The sequence below is a fragment of the Heteronotia binoei genome, chromosome 10 (genome assembly GCF_032191835.1).
Source record: "Heteronotia binoei isolate CCM8104 ecotype False Entrance Well chromosome 10, APGP_CSIRO_Hbin_v1, whole genome shotgun sequence".
NCBI lineage: Eukaryota > Metazoa > Chordata > Lepidosauria > Squamata > Gekkonidae > Heteronotia > Heteronotia binoei.
In genome coordinates, this window is record NC_083232.1 from 100,061,914 (window position 1) to 100,082,988 (window position 21,075).

A 21,075-nucleotide genomic window follows, 5' to 3' on the forward strand; every position below is an offset into this window, starting at 1 on the left:
ACTGATTTTGCTTTTAACCCAACTGCCTGATGTGTGCACTGTACTGGGACTTAACTGAACAGAAAGCTGATGTGGATTTTTACAGAAACTAGGAATAAGGTCCATTATTGAAAGAAATACAACGGGCTCTAGAGACAGGCTGTGGCACGTGCCCCCCATACTTGCTGTTTTCTCACTCACCCTAATCCTTTCCATCTTACTTCCCCACCACCAGCACCACCACTGTCTTCCCAACCCCCCAAGTGAAGGCATTCACCCCCCCCACACACACACACACCACGCACACTCAAGCTCAGTGACACTCCTTATTACATGGTTTTTGTACGTGCAAATCTCTTGATTCCCAGCATAGCTGTTTGGAAGATCAAGGGGATCCCTTCATTCTTCAGAAGCCCAAAAGCTGGTTGGATTCAACCCAGTGAATCTAAGTTTGGTGTCTGGGGTAGTGGTTGAGTGTGCGGACTCTTATCTGGGAGAATCGGGTTTGATTCCCCACTTCCACCTGCTGGAATGGCCTTGGGTTAGCCATGGCATTTGCAAGAGTTGTCCTTAAAAGGACAGCAGCTGTGAGAGTCCTCTCAGCCCCACCCACCTCACAGGGTATCTGTTGTGGGGGAAGAAGATATAGGAGATTGTAAGCCACTCCGAGTCTCTGATTCAGAGAGAAGGGCGGGGTATAAATCTGCAGTCTTCTTCTAAACAGATGCTGGGGCAGCACTGGGTATCCATTGGAGCCACAGTCATGGAGGAAGAGCTGGCTGCTGGTGGGGGGGGGGGAGCGGGGAGGAAAGGAAGCACATGACTATGAGGCTCCCCCCACTCAGTGGGCACATATCAAGTCAGACGGGGTCCAAGTTAGCTGGGCCAAGAGGGTAGCTGAAGGGCAGGAGCTGCATGTACATTCCCCCTGCGGTCACTCCCAGATGCTGATGCCCCCATGAAGCTCTTTACACTCCACCCCCTGTCCCTGCTCCCCCCACCCTTGCTCTCTTCCCCTCCGCCCCCCAACCCTTGCCATGTTCTCATCCCCACCCATTTCTAGGCTTTGAGGAGACACAGTTTGGAGGCAACTTTGGGCACGCAGGTGAGGTTCTACTTCTCTCCTTGCCTCCTTTGGGCCTTTCCTCCTCACTCAGGGCAGTGGTCTGCTGGTGGGTGTAGGGTCCTCCCCCCCCCAGGCCCTTTGCTTGCTCATCTGTAGCTGAGGTGGAAGCTGCTGTCAATGCAGCAGAAGCAACCTCAATGCAGCTTGTCTTCTGCCTCCTCAGCCAATGGGGAGAGTCAGTGGCTCAGCCAATGGGAGAGTAGGTGATTCATGGTCAGTATACCTAGAGAATTATATTATAGGGGAAATTGTTTCTAGTAAAGAAAATATGAACAAACAACCGTAATAACTACGGAACGAAAATAGTTCTTTTACCCTCTGGTCATTCACCACACCAGGACTGAGCAACTTGTGAGTCACCAAGCTGAATCCAGTCACAACTGGTGGCCCTTAGCAAAGGCAGTCCGTGAGCCTTCTGGTATGGCTTGCAACAACTGGGTGGTTTTCCAGATTAGCAGAAGTGTCTGCAGGGCTGCATTCAGGTTGCTGGGTTGCAAATCTGAAGTAATCCCAAAGTGCAAGTGGATCTAATTCTTGATGGCAGAAAATCTCATTGCAAAGAGATACTGCATGCACCACTGCATTTTTTCATTGGAGGGATGGGGGGCTTTTTATTTTATTTTATTTTATTTTATTTTATTTTATTTTATTTTATTTTATTTATTTATTTATTTATTTATTTGGGATTTATATCCCGCCCTTCCCACAAGTGGCTCAGGGCGGCTTCCAGTGATAGATCCAACAAAATTACAATATTTAAACATATAAAGGGATCAGCATTTAAACAGATAAAAACAGATAAAACCATGATTATCAATAAATATTAATAAATATTTCAACTGTATATAAAAGAAATCTCTACTGCTTATTCTTTCCAGGGACATGTTTCATCTCCATGCCCCACTCTATCTCTGCTGCTTTTGCCACCGCTCACACCTACTCCATGCATTCAGACTGTAAAGCAGTGGTCTCCAACTTTTTTGGCACCAGGGACTGGTTTCGTGGAAGGCGATTTTTTCATGGGCCGGGGTGGGGGTGGGCTGTAGCACTGGGTTTTTTGCCTCCCCAGGCTGCCCCCTCACCTGTACTCCATCCCTGCTCCCCATGGGGATCTTTAAATGGGGGGGAGAGACTGGGGCTGTTTCTGCCACCTCCCTCCTAGGTGGCCAGGTGGCAGAAGGCCAATCTGCCTCCCCCTCCCATTTAACCCCCCCCCCCCCCCTGATCAGTGGGAACCTATAAATAAGGGATAGACAAAGGTCACAGCAGCACTGCCCCTTCTGCCAGCCCGGAACCCAGGCGGATGAAAGAGGTGGTGTGGCCTTGCTCCGTGACCCGGTTGCTAGCAGGCCACAGACTGGTACCGGTCCATAGACCGGTGGTTGGGGACCCCTGCTGTAAAGAATGCAACAGCCAGTGTACACACAACAAATCTGTTATTTTAACTGATACAGAGCTTTTTTTCATTTAAAACTGATAATAGTAATACTGCAGGCCTCTCTTTGGGATTGGAGTTGTACACACAGAACTAAACAGGTATTGGATACCATTATCTTTAATACAATTTACAGAAGATAAGACGTGAACACAATTTCCCCTCTTCCCACATGCATAAGCTTCTACCTGGAGAGGGGCCCATACCTTCTGGGTTGCTTAACAATTACATCTATGCTACTATTTCTCCTTTGGCCATAAATATGCCAATTAGTATATTTTAAAGAGGACACATTTAATGTTGTTAGAGCAGCAAAATAAGTTTAAGTCTGACATGAAAGTTAGCACTGCATATGTTTCAACTTTTCCTAGTTATTATCTCTGAAAAAATGGGTTCAAGAATTCTGGAAATTTCACATCTGTACCAAGTATAGAGGGATACATGACATTATACATGTCAAAATCAAGATGCACAGAGGACAATTATCGATGAGTGTGGTAAGACAAGAAAGTAAGCCCTACATACATTTTTTCCTAAACTTAAAGTTTCATCTCTCTCTCTCTCTCTCAAAAAAAAAAAAGCTTCAAGATTTCTGGAATTGTTACCTCTCTGCCTTGTACACATGACACTGTTGTGGTGGAGAGCCCAGTAGGGTTACAGCCAACTCATGACAACTCCGTTGCATTTTCAAGGGGAGAGACAAACACAAACAGATTGCCGTTGCTTTCCTCTGAGCAGCAGCCCTGGATTCCTGTAGTGGTCATCACCAGCCATGCAAGTGCCGACCAGGGCTGACTCAGCTTGGCTTCTGACATCTGACGTGATCAGGCTAGCCTGGGCCATCTCGGTCAGGGGCACACACGGCACGGCATATGTGTCAATCAGTGTAAGTCACATCGTGTGTAAATCAAGGCAAGACACATAAGCCGCCACTCAAGTCAAGATCCCTTAAGGGGACAAGCCATCCAACAGCCAAAGAGTGCAGACGGCAACAGCACTGTGCCCCCAGTAGCTGCTGACCATTCCTGCCCTCTGACTGCTCCCCAGAGACAGCCAATAGGGCCAGCATCAGGCTGGGGGCGGGGCCCTGCTTCCTGCACTTGGTCCTGGCCAACCCCCCCCCCTCCAGGAAAAGGCTGCTCTTGCTCTTACCTCTCCTCGCGACACCACAAATGGGCCCCAGGTGAATCTAGATCCCTGCTTATTCCTCATATGGCAGAATTACGCACAGGAAGCATATAATGATATAAATTATAATTCTAGGATTCTATACTTAATCAAGTTAATACAACAGGTATACAGGAAGATTGAACAATCCCCCTAAATACTAATGTCTAAATTTTCCACCCAGAAGGCCGGACCAGAACCACTGGGTCGGAATTAAGTCAGAAGAGTTTTCAACCAAACATCAGGAAGAATTTCCTGAAAATTACAGCAGTTTCTCAGTGGAACAGGCTTCCTCGGGAGGAAGTGGGCTCTCTTCCTTTGAAGTTTTTGAAGCAGAAGCTAGATGGCCATCTGACAGCAACGCTGATTCTGCGGAATTAGGCTGATCATGAGAAGGAGGGCAAGAAGGGTCGCATCAGTGCTTAGTTCTCATGGCCCTTTCTTACACACACAGGGAAATGCTGATTGCCACTTTGGGGCCAATCAGCAATTTTTCTCCAGGCCACTTTGGCCAGGGATTCTGGAGGGATTTTTTAATTTTATTTTTGCCATCTTTTGGGAGTGCAGAAGGTATCACTGTAGTGTGTATGTGGAGAAGTACTTGTGAATTTCCTGCATTGTGCAGGGGGTTGGACTAGAGGACCCTGGAGGTCCCTTCTAACTCGATTCTCTGATTCTATACGTAACCGAGTTAATGCACCAGGTATACAGAGAGGTTGAGCAATCCCCCTAAATACTAATGTCTAAATTTTCAATTCACTCAATTGCAGTTGGGGGGAATTCAGACAGCTCCATCACATCTCCCTGGAAAGCATGATGCTCACATTTAATGCTTCCTGTAAGTTGTGGAGTCTTGTGAGCAAAGATTCTACTTTGTGAGGTACTGCCATGAAAGCTGTGAGCTACTGCATGTTAGTTTGCTCTGGGGCCATTTTTCCTGAGCTAAGAAGATGAAGCTGTTGGGTTTATATCCTGCCCTATACTCTGAATCTCAGAGCAGTCACAATCTTCTTTACCTCTCCCCCCCAACAGACACCCTGTGAGATAGATGGGGCTGAGAGAGCTCTGACAGAAGCTGCCCTTTCAAGGACAACTCTTGCGAGAGAGCTATGGCTGACCCAAGGCCATGCTAGCAGGTGCAAGTGGAGGAGTGGGGAATCAAACCCAGTTCTCCCAGATAAGAGTCCGCCCACTTCACCACTACACCAAAATGTGTGAGCTGGAGGCTAAAAAACAGATTGGATACAGTTTGGTAGGCTGCACTGCAATTGCATTCGACTCCTGGCATTTTGCTGCATTTAAACAACAGGCCTGCACATCTGCCAAAGCCTGTTCATATTCTATTGGCTGTCTTTCATACGTTATGCGACAAGTCAAATGCAGCTGTCAAATCTGTCTTGTGGGTCTCTCGCTGATGGTTATCAGGTTATGGATATCAGGTGGAACTGACTGCATTCAAAATTTTATGATGGCAGTGCTTGTGCAGATCTTATTGCTGGGTGTCAGGACTTTAGTCAGGATATGCCTACATCAGCTATGTCTTAGTGGATGGGCAACTCTCTGTTTTCAAGGATCTCTCTGTTTTTTATGAAGAAGAGCATCTTGTCTTTGGAGATGCAGGGGACCAACATGGCACAACATGGGAAGCCAACAGTCCTCCTCCTGGCGCACCCTGGGTAACACTAAAGAGCTTCAACTGCTGGATGCCAGATGGTCCTGGCTACACGACACACATGGAAACCGCCCCCCATGCTCTTCAAGGACATCACTGTTGTTTCTACATCTTACTGACATTGCCTTTGAGATTCAATGAATGATAACAAGATGGCATCAACACCAAAAAGCTTTTCTCTCATGTTTAGGCATCACAGAAAGCTTTCTTGACTAAGGTTCCATTTTTCTGTCTCAATATTCTCTTCAAACTGCTTTACAGTGCAATCCTGAAGAGAATTACACCAGTCTAAGCCTATTCATTTTAATGGGCTTAGATAGGAGTAAGTCTCTTTAGGATTGTACTGTTAAGCACTTTGGATAAATTCTTCTAAGGGCGGGACAGATGAGAATATCTGAAGGAAACAAGTACGTGGTGGATCAGAACCTTTAACAAAACAACACATCAGATGTTTCGATCAAACCGGAGGCGGCACATCCAAGACAAACTGAAACAAACCTCTTAAGAGCACTCACTTACTTGAAATATTTGTTTCAAGGAGAAGAGGGCCCGTCTCAGCTCCCGCCCATGGGAGTTGTAGAGCTTTTCTGAAAGAAAAGACAGAATAAAGTAAAATAAAAACCTCATAATAATTTTAAAAAAACCCTTGACCTATTTAACAGCTCTTTGGATCCAAGTCACCAACCATCACTTTAGCATGACATGGTCTGTTCCAGGTGGGCAGTCGCGCTGCTCTAAAGCAGTAGAACGAAGTTTGAGCCAACAGGGTCCTTAAATTCTCTACTCAGGGCAAACAAGATAAACCAAAGGATAAATGAACACAAATCTGACATCAGGAATTAAAGACTGAGAAATCTGTATGACACTTCAAGCCTCCCTGACATAATAATAATAATAATAATAATAATAATAATAATAATAATAATAATAATAATAATAATAATAATAATAATAATAATACTTTTTATTTATATCCCGCCCTCCCCGCAGAGCAGGCTCAGGGCGGCTCACAACACGTAAACACAATGTACAATAAAACCGTATACAATAATTACAATTTCAATTATAAAATCATCCTTAAAATCATTAAAACTTACATTAAGATTAACATTATGGTGCTATAGTTAAGATCTTCCATAAAATCCAGTGACCAAAACATAAAGCATATCCAGCAGGACTTTCTTGGCTCGGTATCAAGTGAAGGCTATTTTAAAGAGGTGGGTCTTGCAGGCCCCGTGGAATTGGTCTAGACATCGCAGGGCCCGTACCTCCTCCAGGAGTACATTCAGCGGGTGACCTCAAAGTTCCTTTGATTGCAAAGGAACTTCAGGATCAGACCAGAAAGGGAAACTGCTGAACTGCAAGTCATTAGAACACTCAGAACACCCCACCCCCACCCCCAGACTTAACAGGGATATTGGTTTCTCATCTCACTACATACGCTTAACTCATTCAGTCCTCCTTATGTATGTATTCCCACTAAGAAGGGCTACACAGCCTCGGTATTTAGTGTACTTCTTCTTTAGAGCAGTATAATGCTTTAGTGATTGTAATGCAATGAAAATTGGAGTGCATTTCTCTGACATTGCATCCCATCCCAAAGGGGGAAAAATACTGTTAGTTACCTCCATGCTTGAGAGGAGACACATGGAGCATAACAACAGAGTCTCAAGCTCTTAACTTCCCACAATTAGGAAGGATTTATCTCCTATTTTGACATATTTATTGCTTCACTATCCCACCCCCTTAATTAAATCCAAACAAATGTTGACTGTATAAACTTAGTCTGAGATTCCTGTTTTGTCTTTGCATATCTTAAAACTTCTTCATCATGTTGCATGCTGATTTGCTGATCCGCCTCGGTTTGAACTGTTATCTTCCATTTGAATGTACCTGAGGAAGTGGGCATGCAAATGAAAGCTGATACCTTGACAACTCCTGGATGGGAAATTGCTTGAGATTTGGGAGTGCAGCCTGGGGAGGGGAGGGACCGCAGTGTGATATAATGCCAAAGCCTCTACCCTATAAAGCAGCTTTTCTTCCCCCAGGGGGAATGGTTTATGTATTTAGGACATTAGTTGCAGTTCCAAGAGATCTCCAGGCCCAACCTGGAGGCTGGCAACCTTAGTTCCCCATAGTTCTTTTTAGCAAGAGAACCACAGTTGTATCCCATTTGATGCCAAAGAGTTTGCTAGCACTGAGCACAACCTGGAAGGGAACACCATGTTTAAGTTCCTTTTATTTGGAACCACAATGGGAAGAAGATTTTGGGTTTTCTAGGTGGCCTGCAACAGGCTAAACCATTCTGCAATGCTGAGCCCTGGAACACCATGGCAGACAGTTTAATCTGTAATTATAGCTCCTGTTGATTAGTTGTGACAATTACAGACTGCAGTCACATCACAGTACAGAATGTGACATCACACCTTTTTTGCCCCTTTTGGATCTTCCATACATTCACTTTGTATATGCACTATCCCTATAAGTGTCATAGCTATCCACTGGAACACTCACTACTAAGAGAATTACTAAGGAATACAATTCCAGCAGGATCAATCCCAGCAAAAATGGCAAAAGGTGTTCAAAGATGAGAATTTTTTTAAAAATGTAATTCAGCATAAGGCCCTTTGAAATGCATTTAGTTTAGTGGGGTTTGATCTGGAGGCCTTCTGGTTTGATTAAAGCCTCGTAAGAACATAGGAGGAGCCCTGCTGGTTCAGACGAGGGAGGGTCCATCAAGTCCAGCCTCCTATCTCACACAGCGGCCAGCCAGTTCCTCTGGAGGGCCAACAACAGGGCAGAGAGGCCGAGGCCTTCCCCTGAGAAGAACATCAGAAGAGCCCTGCTGGGTCAGACCAGTGAGGGTCCATCTAGTCCAGCATCTCGTCTCACACAGTGACCAGCCAGTTCCTCTGGAGGGCCAGCAACATGGAAGAGAGGTCAAGGCCTTCCCCTGAGAAGAACATCAGAAGAGCCCTGCTGGATCAGACCAGGGAGGGTCCATCTAGTCCAGTATCTTGTCTCACAGCGGCCAGCCAGTTCTTCTGGAGGGCCAACAAGGCCGAGGCCTTCCCCTGAGAAGAGCATCAGAAGAGCCCTGCTGGTTCAGACGAGGGAGGGTCCATCTAGTCCAGCATCTCATCTCACACAGTGGCCAACCAGTTCCTCTGGAGGGCCAGCAACATGGCAGAGAGGCCGAGGCCTTCCCCTGAGAAGAACATCAGAAGAGCCCTGCTGGGTCAGACCAGGGAGGGTCCATCTAGCCCAGCCTCCTGTCTCACACAGCAGCCAGCCAGTTCCTCTGGAGGGCCAGCAACAAGGCAGTGAGGCCGAGGCCTTCCCCTGAGAAGAGCATCAGAAGAGCCCTGCTGGTTCAGACGAGGGAGGGTCCATCTAGTCCAGCATCTCGTCTCACACAGTGGCCAACCAGTTCCTCTGGAGGGCCAGCAATATGGCAGAGAGGCCGAGGCCTTCCCCTGAGAAGAACATCAGAAGAGCCCTGCTGGATCAGACCAGGGAGGGTCCATCTAGTCCAGTATCTTGTCTCACAGCGGCCAGCCAGTTCCTCTGGAGGGCCAGCAACAGGGCAGCGAGGCCTTCCCCTGAGAAGAGCATCAGAAGAGCCCTGCTGGATCAGACCAGGGAGGGTCCATCTAGTCCAGCATCTCATCTCACACAGTGACCAGCCAGTTCCTCTGGAGGGCCAACAACAGGATGGAGAGGCTAAGACTTTCCCCTGATGTTGCCTCCTGGTACTGGGATTCAGAGGCTGACTGCCCCTGAATATCATGGTTCTCCTCGGTGACCATGGCTAGCAACCTCCATGGATCTGTCTGATCGACATTAAAATAAGAGATGGGTTTTTGAAAGGAAATACATTTTGGCTTTTCTGTGAAAGGCAAACACACAACGGACCTGTGTTGTAAACCCAAAAGCCTCCGCCAATGTGAAAGAGACACCATAGCCATTGTTTGCAAACTTCCCAACCAATTTTCTGTCCTTGGCTCTGAGCAGGAATCTCTCTCTCTCTCTCTCTCTCCCCCTCCCCCCTCCCCGTTGCAGTTTGCACAACAGCTTCTTCCTTGTGCAGTTGACAAATTCCCAACACAAAACACTGCAAAGACTCTGGGTCTAAGATGTATATTGTCATTATCCCAGTCCAAGAATTAATTCATTGGCATGTACAAGTACATTACATTTCTTGGCTGGTGACATTAGAATTTTGTCAGGAAAGCCTATGGATTTTATATTTCACAGTCTGCTTTACTGTCTTCATGTAGAAAATGAGAACAAAAGTCTTCCTTGGAAAGATATCACCATCTGGTCTTGGTTAGAAGTAAATTCCCTTCATTTTCACACGTGTTACTGACACAGTTACATCCAGCATGTCACCAAATAAGGGGTTATTTGCACAGGTTTCTAAGAGCCCTGGAATGGTTGTGTGTGTGTGTGTGTGTGTGTGTAAAATTTCCCTACATTTACAAACCCTGGGCTCATCATCTATATGGGTGATTTACGGCTTAACAACCGATTCTTGCTTGATCCACAAGGATCCACAGGGTAAAATTTATTTAAAATAAATATATCCCAGACCCAACAGATTCTCAATTTGCTTCCAGAGAGAGCAATCCAAGTTCTGACCATGCAGATCCCAGACCTTAAGGACACAGGCAGACACCATCGTAGCATAACTAAACAGGACACAATCTGTATCTGTATACTTTCAAAAGGTATTCTGAAATCCAAATAAAAAAAAAAAACCTAGGGTTTTTTTTAAATCTTCAGTTCAAAACCCCAGAGCATTATTTGCAACCTTATCTCCCATACAGATGCAATTATCACCACAGAATTTCCTATAAAGTTCTTTGATTTTTCATTGCAATAAGTTTTTGGTATTCAGGAGGTTAACACGTATTTTGCAACATGTTCTCCCCCTGCCTTTAACAAAAAGGAAATATTAACTGCATTCTAGCGGAGCCTCAAGTGCATGGCCTGACCCTCTCCACATAAACTACTTTCGCCCCCTCCCCTGTGACCCTTGATCGCATCAGCTCAAATAGTCCCTGGGAGGCAATAATTTATGTGGAATCAGCTCCTCATATGTTATTGGCAAAGCCAAGCTAACATCTGGCTACACGTTAATGGGAAGCGATTTTGCTCCACTTGCTCCAGCCCAGATGACCTCCATGACACTGCTCTGTGGCCTTTCATTCTGAAAACTGTGTGTTTCTTATGCATTTTTTTTTCAAGAACTCTGTGAGCAACATTATATCACCAGGGTAAAAAGAGTTGACTCCAGATTGTGTGGCGCTAGTGGGAAGTGCCTATGAGTTGCAGCTGGCTTATGGTGACCCTGTGGGGCTTCCAAGGCAAGAGACATTCAGAGGTGGTCTGCCATTGCCTGACTCTGCAAAGCAACCCTGGACTTAGAGAGCAGAGTAAAGCGATACCATCACTTCACGAGATCTGGACACTATACTTCTGTTGATACAGCCCAGAATTGCATTTGCCTTTTTAGCTACCACATCATGCTGTTGACTCATGTTCAGCAACCACTAAGACCTTAGATCCTTTTTGCACATACAACTGCCAAGGCAAGTCTCCCCCATCCGATAACCATGCACTGGATTTTTCCTACCTAAATGCAGAACTTTACATTTATTCCTGTTAAAATTCATTTTGTGTGTTTTAGCCCAGTTTTCCAGCCTGTCAAGGTCCTCCTGTATCCTGTTTCTGTCTTCTACTGTATTTGCTACCCCTCCCACTTTAGTATCATTGGCAAATTTAATAAGCATCCCCTCTATTCCTTCATCCATATCATTCATAAAGATGTCGAACAAAGAAGGTCCCAGGACAGATCCTTGAGGCACTCCATTTGGTCACTCCTCTCCAAGAAGATGAGGAACCATTCACAAGCACTCTTTGGGTGCGATCTGTCAACCAGCTACAGATCCACCTAATGGTAACAGGATCCAAAACATATTTTACCAACTTGTCAACAAGGATAGTATGTGGAACCTTATCAAAAGCCTTACTGAAATCATGATAAACGACGTCTACAGCATTCCCCTGATCCAGCAAGGTAGTCACTCTCTCAAAAAAGAGATCAGATTAGTCTGACATGACTTGTCCTTGAGAAACCCATGCTGGCTCTTAGCAATCACACCCATCCTTTCTACATGTTCCAGGGCTGCCTGTTTGATGATTTGTTCTAAAACTTTTCCAGGTATAGACGTCAAGCTGACAGGTCAGTAATTACCCAGATCCTCCTTTTCCCCCTTCTTGAAGATGGGGACAACATCCGCCTGCCTCCAATCTTCCAGCACCTCTCCTGTTCTCCAAGAATTCTCAAAAATAATAGCCAGAGGCTCAGAAATTACATCCGCAAGCTCTTTTAGAACACATGGCCCCGAGGACTAAGTTTCATTTAAAGAAACTAGGGGCGTTTTCGCACTCATGTTCAGCAGGCGCGACCCCCCTCTTGACCGCGCAGGATCTGCGCGGATTTCGCACTAAATGCCGCGGAGCAGCCGGAAGAGCCGGAAACTCCCGTCGCAAAAGCCGCGCAAACCGAAACTGCTTTTTGGCGGTTTTACGTTTGAGCGGCTTTTGCGCAGGCAGTTTCCGGCGCAAAAGGCTGCTCCGCGGCATTTAGTGCGAAATCCGCGCAGATCCTGCGTGGTGAAGAGGGGGGTCGCGCCAGCTGAAGGTGAGTGCGAAAACGCCCTACGTGTTTATGTACTACCCCTCTGCTGATCCTAGGTTGGAACTTCATACCCTCCTTATATGTTGTTTTTGCCATGTTGAGCACTGTTCCCCTCAGAAGACTGAGGAAAAGTAGGAAATGAGCAGTTCTGCCCTCTCTTCATTGCCTGTTACAATTTCACTTTCTTGCCCTCGCAATGGGCCCACCATGTCCTTGCTCTTTTTCTTACTCGGAACATAAGAAAAGAACCCTTTTTTGTTGTTTTTAGCCTCTTTGGTCAGCCTAAGATCATACTGAGCTTTAGCTTTCCTAACTTTTTCTCTTCAAGCACTGGTGATTTGTTTAAATTCATCCTTGGTTATAAGGCCCTCCTTCCAATTCCTAAAGGAGTCTTTTTATTTCTCTTTAGAGAGCTGTTTATGGCGTCAACTCAGCTTCTTTCGGCTTCTTCCATTTTTTCTTCTCATAGGAATCATCTGTGATTGTGCTTTCACTTTTAAGAAACTCCCACTCCTCTTGAACCCTCTTCTTCCTAAGTATTTCTGACCATGGGATTTTACTCAGCATAGTTCTAAGTTTATTGAAGTCTGCCTTTCTGAAGTCCAACCTATAAGTCTGGCTACATATAGCTTTTCCCTTTCCTCAGACTGTAAATTCCAAAATCCCATGGTCATTACTGCCCAGGGTGCCCACTATTTCCACTACTTCAATCAATTCTTCCTTGTTGGTGAGAATCAAATCCAAGATAGCAGATCCCTTTGTTTCCTTCTTCACTTTCTGGAAAAGGAAGTTGTCAGCAAGACAAGTCAGGAATCTATTTGACTTTTCATTTTTAGCAGAGTTGGGGTTCCAACAGATGTCCGGGAATTGAATTGAAATCTCCCATGATCACTGTATCCCTTCTCTTGCAATCTGTTGTAGAAGTATCTCATTCATGTCCTCTGCCTGGCTTGGTGGTCTATAGCAGACCCCCACAATAACATCACTGTTATTTCTTACTCCTTTTATTTTTACCCAGAGACTCTCAACTGAGCTGCCATGCTCCGATTCACATTGTTGTACATATATGATGGAGCCCGCCCTCAGCCTGCTCACAGGAAGGGCTGGATATAAATTAATTAAATTTAGTTCTGTGATTTTACATGGAATTTTTTTTTCCTGTACAGACTTGCGTTAAACTGTGACTCACCAACCAGAAGACAGAAAATCATGAACACAAGTGAAGCTGGCTTATTCTTGGTCCATCAGTCAGTCTTGTCTACTCAGAGTGGCAGCAGCTCTCCAGGGTCTCAGGCAGAAGTCTTTCCCATCACCTACGGCCTATTCCGTTTTAATTGCAGATGCCAGGGATTGAACTTGAGACCTTCAGTATGCCACTCAGAGGTTGAGCCACAGCCTCTCCCCTAACCATGCGTGGCTATGTATGGTGGCTCACCAGAACCATGAGATGTCCCCTAGTCTAGAACAGCAGTAACAGGAAAGCGTCTGGCATGGGGCAGACCACAACAGACCTCTCAGTTTGGTGACTATAATAGTTGTGCATGCCTGCTATACTTAAGAACATACAGCAATTTTGGATGGTGTCACAACCTAGAGGCAGCATGTCTCTTGCTTCTGTGTACTGCACTGCTGCTCTCATATTGAGAGGGAACTTGTGTGGGAAAGGTTTACTGTGAGTTGTATTTTGACAGCTCATTAACTGCCCTGTGCATGTTCTCCTACATACATGACATGAGCTAGAAGAACAAGGACTGGGGGGAGGGGGGCTTGGGTTGCCAGTTCCATGTTGGAAAATTCATGGAGAATTGAGGGCAGAGCCTAGGGAAGGAGGGACATCAGCTGAGGTACAATGCCAGAGATTCTACCCTCCATATTTGCCATTTTCTCCAGGAGAACTGATCTCTGTAGCCTGTAAATCTGTTGAAATTCTGGGAGATCCCCAGGTTCCACCTGGAAGTTGGCGACTCAAGGCATCGGGGCTGTAATCTCTTCCACTGCTGCCCTTTGCCCACTGCATCAACAAACCCACTCTGCATTACCTATCACTTGCTAAAGTCAAATGCTTGGCACAGAAGAGGATGAATATAAAACAAAAATCTGGATGTTTTTCAACAGGCATATAAGACTAATTATTGCAGCATGCCGTTCTTCCACTGAATGTCAGACAGATTAAACTGATGTCCTGCAAAGAGGGAGGGGTGTCCCTTGGGGTGATGCCAAAACAGGACTTTCTTCTAAGCTTTGTTTTTGTCTTCAAACATTAACAATAAATCCACTGGCAAGACCTTGCACTTTTCTTTTCATTCACATACCCCAGAAAAATATGTCAGTTCAGGAGAGGGATCTGACATGGGCACAGGGCCCACTCATACATTAAGGCAGTTCCTTGGCAAGTCTGATGCGGCTCATTCCACTACAAAGTCCGGAGATCTTGCCTTCAGCAATGGATCTGTTTCTAAACTGCACCACCGAGGATATGACAGACAGAGCCAAGAGGTGAAGCTAGGGACAGACCAGGGGGGTTTCTCTACAAGCCTGAAGGAAGGCTTGAAGGAAGGTTGCAGAAAAATCTGAAACCTTAAAAAAAAAAGGAGGAGGGGGTTAAAACTTCCTGTAGTGACCATGGTGGAGATGGCTAAGCAATCACAACACTATTGTTGAACCTTCTAAGCCTCAGTTTCAGGAACTTGGAGACCCAAACAATCCTGGAGGGGACCAGTCCCCCTCCCGTGTCATGCTTCCTGATGGAGGAAGGCCTCCTGAGGACAGGACCACTGAAGACTCACAAAACAGGGTCCAGCCACAACCACACAACTTGGCCTGGCACAGCAACCTCTACACAGCTCAGTTGGGCCTGGCACTATCAGCCATCAAGGAGAGGGTACCACAGGAAGGGAAGAAAGGGAAGCTGAAGCCATGGGAGCAGAGAAAGGCAGGTCGGCTGTTGGGTGGGAAGGAGAGAAAAGAGCAGGAAAAGGGCAGAGACGGTAGAGAAAAGATAAAATTGTGAGGGAGGAGGGAACAGGGGAAAATGAGATCCCCCCCCCCCTCCTCCACGTCCTTGTGGGTCTTCCTTTGTTTGTTTGAAAAATATACTCTTTAAGGCATGGTAATTCACATAATCGTAGTAGGCAAACTTAATCTTCATGTTTTCCTCCAAGGGAAATGGGAGTGTCCAGTGTAGGAAAACAAGTGTCTTGCATAAAATTGAGCCTTGGAGAAAGTAAAAAAGTGACAGAATGCACTCCAGGGTTGCCAATCTCCAGGATCACAGGATAATCACTATGAATAACAATGACATAAAATTTGCCAGCATTTCATATTATCACAATTCCAGTACATATACTATTGTTTACCACAAAATGCTTCTTACAATAAGCAATGTCCTACCAATTTAAACACATGAGCAAAAGGTCCTTAAATGTCCTTGCAAGGGCATGCCTTGTCCATTTATGTGCCTCACCTCAAGCTAATTGCAAATTAACTTAAACTATACGTACACCAGAAGCTTCACAGCATTGCAGTTTACAGACAGAAATATTCTGAAGCTTTGGTTCCAGGAAGAAAAGAGGTTTTAAAAGTGACTTTTGAAGAAGATTTTGTAAACATCCTGTGTGTCAAGGCCAAATGGGCCAGTGACTGCCAGCCAACGTTGACCAGCTGAACTTAAAGCCCTTCCTGGGACATACGGGGAGAGGTGGCCCTGCAGATATGTTGGTCCCTGGACATTTAGGGCCTTAAAACCAGAACTTTTAACCTAATTCAGAGCTCTTTCTAATTGTGACAAATAGCCACTGATGGACCTCTGCTCCATATGTTTATCCAATTTCCCCTTGAAGCTGCTGTCTATGCTTGTAGCCACCACCACTTCCTTCAGCAGTGAATTCCATATGCTAATTACTCTTTGAATGAAGACACATTTCCTTTTATCTTCTTTTTTAGCTTGCACACATTTTTCCACTGTTCACAAGAACTCTGGGAAGCTAAGTGCTTTGGTCAGCCTACCCATCACATGTTAGTACTTTTTACAGACTCGTATACATGGTTGTTACAATTCAACATAAAGGTTTCCGTGGTCTCCTTTTAGCACTCAGATTTAAATGCACACTCATCTCTAAATCATCCAAACCTGAAAATAAAGGTATGACAAAAAGCAAAGTTGGGCAATGAGCTTGTTCTAGAGTTACACATGTACCTCATATGGGTTTTTTTTTAAAAACTATTATCTGGGTTTGACATTATTATATTGGCATTTGGGCTTCCTACACATTTCACAAAATCTCAAATAAACTGTTTGAAACAAAAATGTCTCCTAAACTCCTTCTTTACTCCTTTGTCCCTTTTTTCTTTGGTTTCTGTAACATATTGCTAGAAATAAAACAACTATTTTTGTTCAGCCAGTCTGGGCTCCCAAAGATCTGAAACATGATCAGAAGAGCTGGCTGTGAAGTGAGCAATACAAGTTCCCAGGATTTGCACAGAGAGACTTAAGCGAAAGACTCCCCCTCCACCCTGCCACAAATCAATGTTTCCCTCATTATTTGTTCACACAGAGGGATGAGAGCATGTAATAATCCCTACTGGAAAGTGCTGCAGGAGGTCATTTGCTGAGTGCAACAGCCATCATTCCAACACGTGATACTTGTTTCTCTTCCCATATCTGGCAATGTATAATTATGCCTTGGAAGCATGCAGCAGAGACCAGCTACTAGCAGCCTGCCAACTGCCATTTACCACTCTCTGTCCATCCGCAGACTCCGTTGCTGAAAAATAAATACCTCCCATCTGCAGAGCCAAAATGTAACATTGCTCTTTGGTAAATGGTGACAGCATTGTGTCCTGACCTGGCTGGCCCGGGCTAGACTGATCTCATCAGATCAAGGAAGCTAACAAAGGTTGACCCTGGATACTACCTGGGTGGGAGACCACAAAGGTTCACAACAGAGTGGCAGGTAATTGCAGACCACCCCGTATGCCCTTTGCCCTGACCCGGATGGCCCAGAGTAGCCAGATCTCAGAAGCGAAGCAGGGTCAGCCCCTGGCTAGTACTTGGATGGGAAGTCCAGGGTTGACATGCAGAGGCAGGCAACGGCAAACCACTTCTCCTTTATCTCTTGCCTTGAAAACCCCATAACAGGTCTTCGTAAGTCAGCTGTGACATGACAGCTCTTTCCACCGTCAAAAGCATTTTGGCATGCTTCTTTGGCAAGGCTGCCATGCAGAATTCCACTTTAGTGCTGTGAACTGAACCAGTGTCCCCTGTCCCCAAAGGTAACTTGCATGGCCATGAAATTCTGCTCCAAGTCTCAGCTTCACACCAGCCGGCCCTTTGGAGAAGCTGCCCACACAAATATCCCCCTTCCTTTAAGATCACAAGCTTGTCTGAGTTTCATTGGCTGGCTCTGCTGCTCTGCACAGGATGGCTACACCGGAGGGAGAGCAGGAACACCTTAGAGGCCAAACAGATTTTCAGGACAAATGAGGTTTCGTGAGTCACTGCTCGCTTCTTCAGTGACTCACCAAAGCTTTTGCCCTGCCACAAATGTTGTTAGTCTTCGAGGTGCTCCTGCACTCTTGCTTTCTTCTACTGCTACAGGCAAACTAACACAGCTGCTGCCATCTTAATCTGTTTAATGGAGGGAAGTCACAGTATTGATGTAAGGCAACTAACTTAAGTGGTTAAAAACATGCATTCTCCACACATAACAAAGAATACACAGGTTCATTATATTTTGAGGTCTTATTCCTTTCAAAGGGGTAGAAGAAGAAGAAGATGATGAAGATATTGGATTTATATCCCGCCCTCCACTCCAAAGAGTCTCAGAGCGGCTCACAATCACCTTTCCCTTCCTCCCCCACAACAGACACCCTGTGAGGTAGATGAAGATATTGGATTTATATCCCGCCCTTCACTCCAAAGAGTCTCAGAGCGGCTCACAATCTCCTTCCCCTTCCTCCCCCACAACAGACACCCTGTGAGATAGATGAAGATATTGGATTTATATCCCGCCCTCCACTCCAAAGAGTCTCAGAGCGGCTCACAATCTCCTTTCCCTTCCTCCCCCACAACAGACACCCTGTGAGGTGAGTGGGGCTGGAGAGGGCTCTCACAGCAGCTGCCCTTTCAAGGACAACCTCTGCCAGAGCTATGGCTGACCCAAGACCATGCTAGCAGGTGCAAGTGGAGGAGTGGGGAATCAAACCCAGTTCTCCCACATAAGAGTCCGCACACTTAACCACTACACCAACCCGGGTGTAGAATAGGGGGAATAATCTCATGCTGGGATTTTTTTCTGCTTGCGCAGAATTCGAAGGGAAAAATGTTTTATTTACTTCGTTTATATTCCACCTTCCTCTCCAACAGGAACCCAAAGTGGCTTATATTCTTCTCCTCTCCCCCATTATACTTCTCACAACAACCCTCTGAAGTAGGTTATGATGAAAATGTGTGATTGACCCAGGGTCACCAAAGTTAGTTTATATGGCAGGGCAGGTATTCAAATGTGGGTCTCCCAGATCCTAATCCAACGCCCTAGCAACTAATCCACACTGGCTCTCAAGATTAGCTGATGTTTGTAAATTAACTAAATTACTGATATCACAATAACTCCTCCATCACTCTCATATCATCTGACAAAGATAAAAGGAAAGTAAAATAAATCTATCATTTCCCCTATTTGCATCCTGACTTCTTCCAAAGATTCTCGCTCGGAAGCCACCTGCATAGCTCTTCCTTTATTAAAGATCTTTTGCCTGAAAGTACAGAATGAGTGTCAAACCAGTTTAAAACTGAGTATCTGCTCCCTTCTGGGTAATCAAAGCCCATCAGTGCATTAATATTGTTTCCAAGCCCTGCTCATGCAACCAATTTCTGAAAGATGCCAATTTATTTATTTATTTGATTTATATCCCACACTCCCCGCTGAAGCAGGCTCAGGGCGGCTCACAACACACAAAATAAAAACAATCAATTTAAAAATAGCATGACACTAATATGATGATTTAAAAATCAATAATTTAAACAATTATTAAAACAATCTGGTGCTGATATCATTTGTAGCTGTTTCGCTTCCGATGGCTTCAGTATTCTTACATTTGCTCCCACAATACGATAACTCTAGATCAGTTAAAGGCCAGTGGGAAGAGGGTAGCTTTACAGGCCTTGCAGAACTGGGCGAGGTCCCGCAAGGCCTCACGTCCTCTGGAAGCTGGGTCCATCACTAGGGAGGAAGTGGCACACAGTCCAGAACACTTTTGTTAAATTTATCAGATAAATGTGGATATAGACAACGCCACTGGAAAATCTGTTTAAAAAAAGACTTTTTTAAAAAAAATATGTATCCATGCAAGCCTTAGAGGAAAAGACAGTACAAAAGTGGTGGGAATGTTTAATATCCTTTTCCCGCCCCTTTTGCTAACAGCATCGAAGTGGGTTCAGTTCAGGTCACTCAGACTTCAGTGAAGACCAAGACTTGGCTGTTGACGGCGGGGCATTTCTGCCTTCCACTGGAACAACATAAATCATTTGGGAGTGCTACAGACATCTTTCTCCTAAAATCAGAGGGTTCTTTACATCTGAGGTCAAACTCTAAGCCAGTGGTAGAAGGCATTTTAAAAACAAACCAAGAAGTAATCTTTTTTTTTCTTTCTCCTTGAGTTTTTTGTCATTTTAAAATGCAGTGCACTTCAAAAGTTCCAGCCAAAGAACCAATCCACAACAATACCAGGATTATTAATTCATTTCTCCAACAAATTCTCTTGGTCCACATCTTGCCAATCTCCTCCCAGTTCTCTCGTTCCTCCACAGTATCCAGTTCTTCCATTCCCTAGACTTTATGTACTTTTCCCCCAGATAAACCACCACCGTCTTCCATCGTAGTTATGGTCCTGGAGATTTGCAGGTAGGGCCTCAGTGGGGTGAGGGCAGGGCTTGGGGAGAGGAAGAACTCCCGCGGGGTATATTGCCAGAGTCCACCCTCCAAAGCAGCCATTTTCTCCAGGGGAACTGATCTCTGTGTCTGCAGATCAATTGGAAATCCAGGACATCTCCAGGCCTCATGTGGAGACTGGCAGCCCTCTTGCATCGGTTTTGAACATTACTGTCCCTTCTCTCAGTGAACTATGTGCACCCAAAGAGAATTAAATACAGACAACAACTAGATGCCTCCCAGTCATTAATTCCCTCACAGATCTCTGTGGTTGTTGTTGTTAATCCTTCAGTCATGTTTGACTCTTGGCGATTCTATGGGCCAGCTCCTCTCTATGTTTTTCAATCTTGTACTGTTTCTTTGAGTTGTTTTGTGCTCAGACTGGTGTCCACCTTTATTATGTCTGGCCACCATGTTCTCTGGTGGCCTGATTTCCTTTTGCCACTAACCAATCCAATCATAATTGCTTTTCTAGTGACACAGTTCTCCAGGAAGGCCCTAATCCCTGTTTCTCCTAAATTTACCTCACAAATAGGTGTACAATCAAGCCAGAACCCTTTCCACATTCAACAAATGGGGCTAGTTCATACAGACAAAAGAACTGAAGACTGAATTCAGTCTGCCAAGGAGTGTATAGGTCAAAAGCAGTACCTTAACTCTGCACAGAAAATCACCAGCAGTCAATAAGAATTCATAGCAATCAGCTTCCTATTGTTGGCAGAATAATTAACACATCAACGATGCACAGCCTGATGAAAGAATAAATAAAGGTTTATTTAGGAAGGTGCTGTCCTCCTCATCCTACCTAGTTGTCTTCTTGCTGCCCCCTTCAGGGTCTTCTTTGTACACCAGACACCTATGGTAATACCTGGACAGTCTCCCCTAGTTTACATGTACAATTGTACAGCTGTCATTTTGCACTGGTTTCCACCTCAAAAAGCAACTGCTCATAAATGGTTGGCTGAGAGAGTTGTCCATGACAGTGGCATCTCACTTGATCAAGGTGTGGTCCCTAAGGGAAATGTTTTTTTTTTTTTTAAAAATCTATTTCCCCCCAGAAGC

General features: G+C 45.2%; 1 protein-coding gene across 7 annotated transcripts in view; it reads right to left on the reverse strand.

The window, feature by feature from the left end:
- Nucleotides 1-21,075, reverse strand: part of FHOD3 (formin homology 2 domain containing 3) — a 407,856-nt gene that overhangs the window by 212,639 nt on the left and 174,142 nt on the right. For all 7 annotated transcript variants that reach the window (XM_060247836.1, XM_060247834.1, XM_060247833.1 and 4 more), the window contains exon 4: nt 5,899-5,966. In XM_060247836.1, the coding sequence (XP_060103819.1) occupies nt 5,899-5,966 (68 nt within the window). The remainder of the gene's footprint in view (nt 1-5,898; nt 5,967-21,075) is intronic.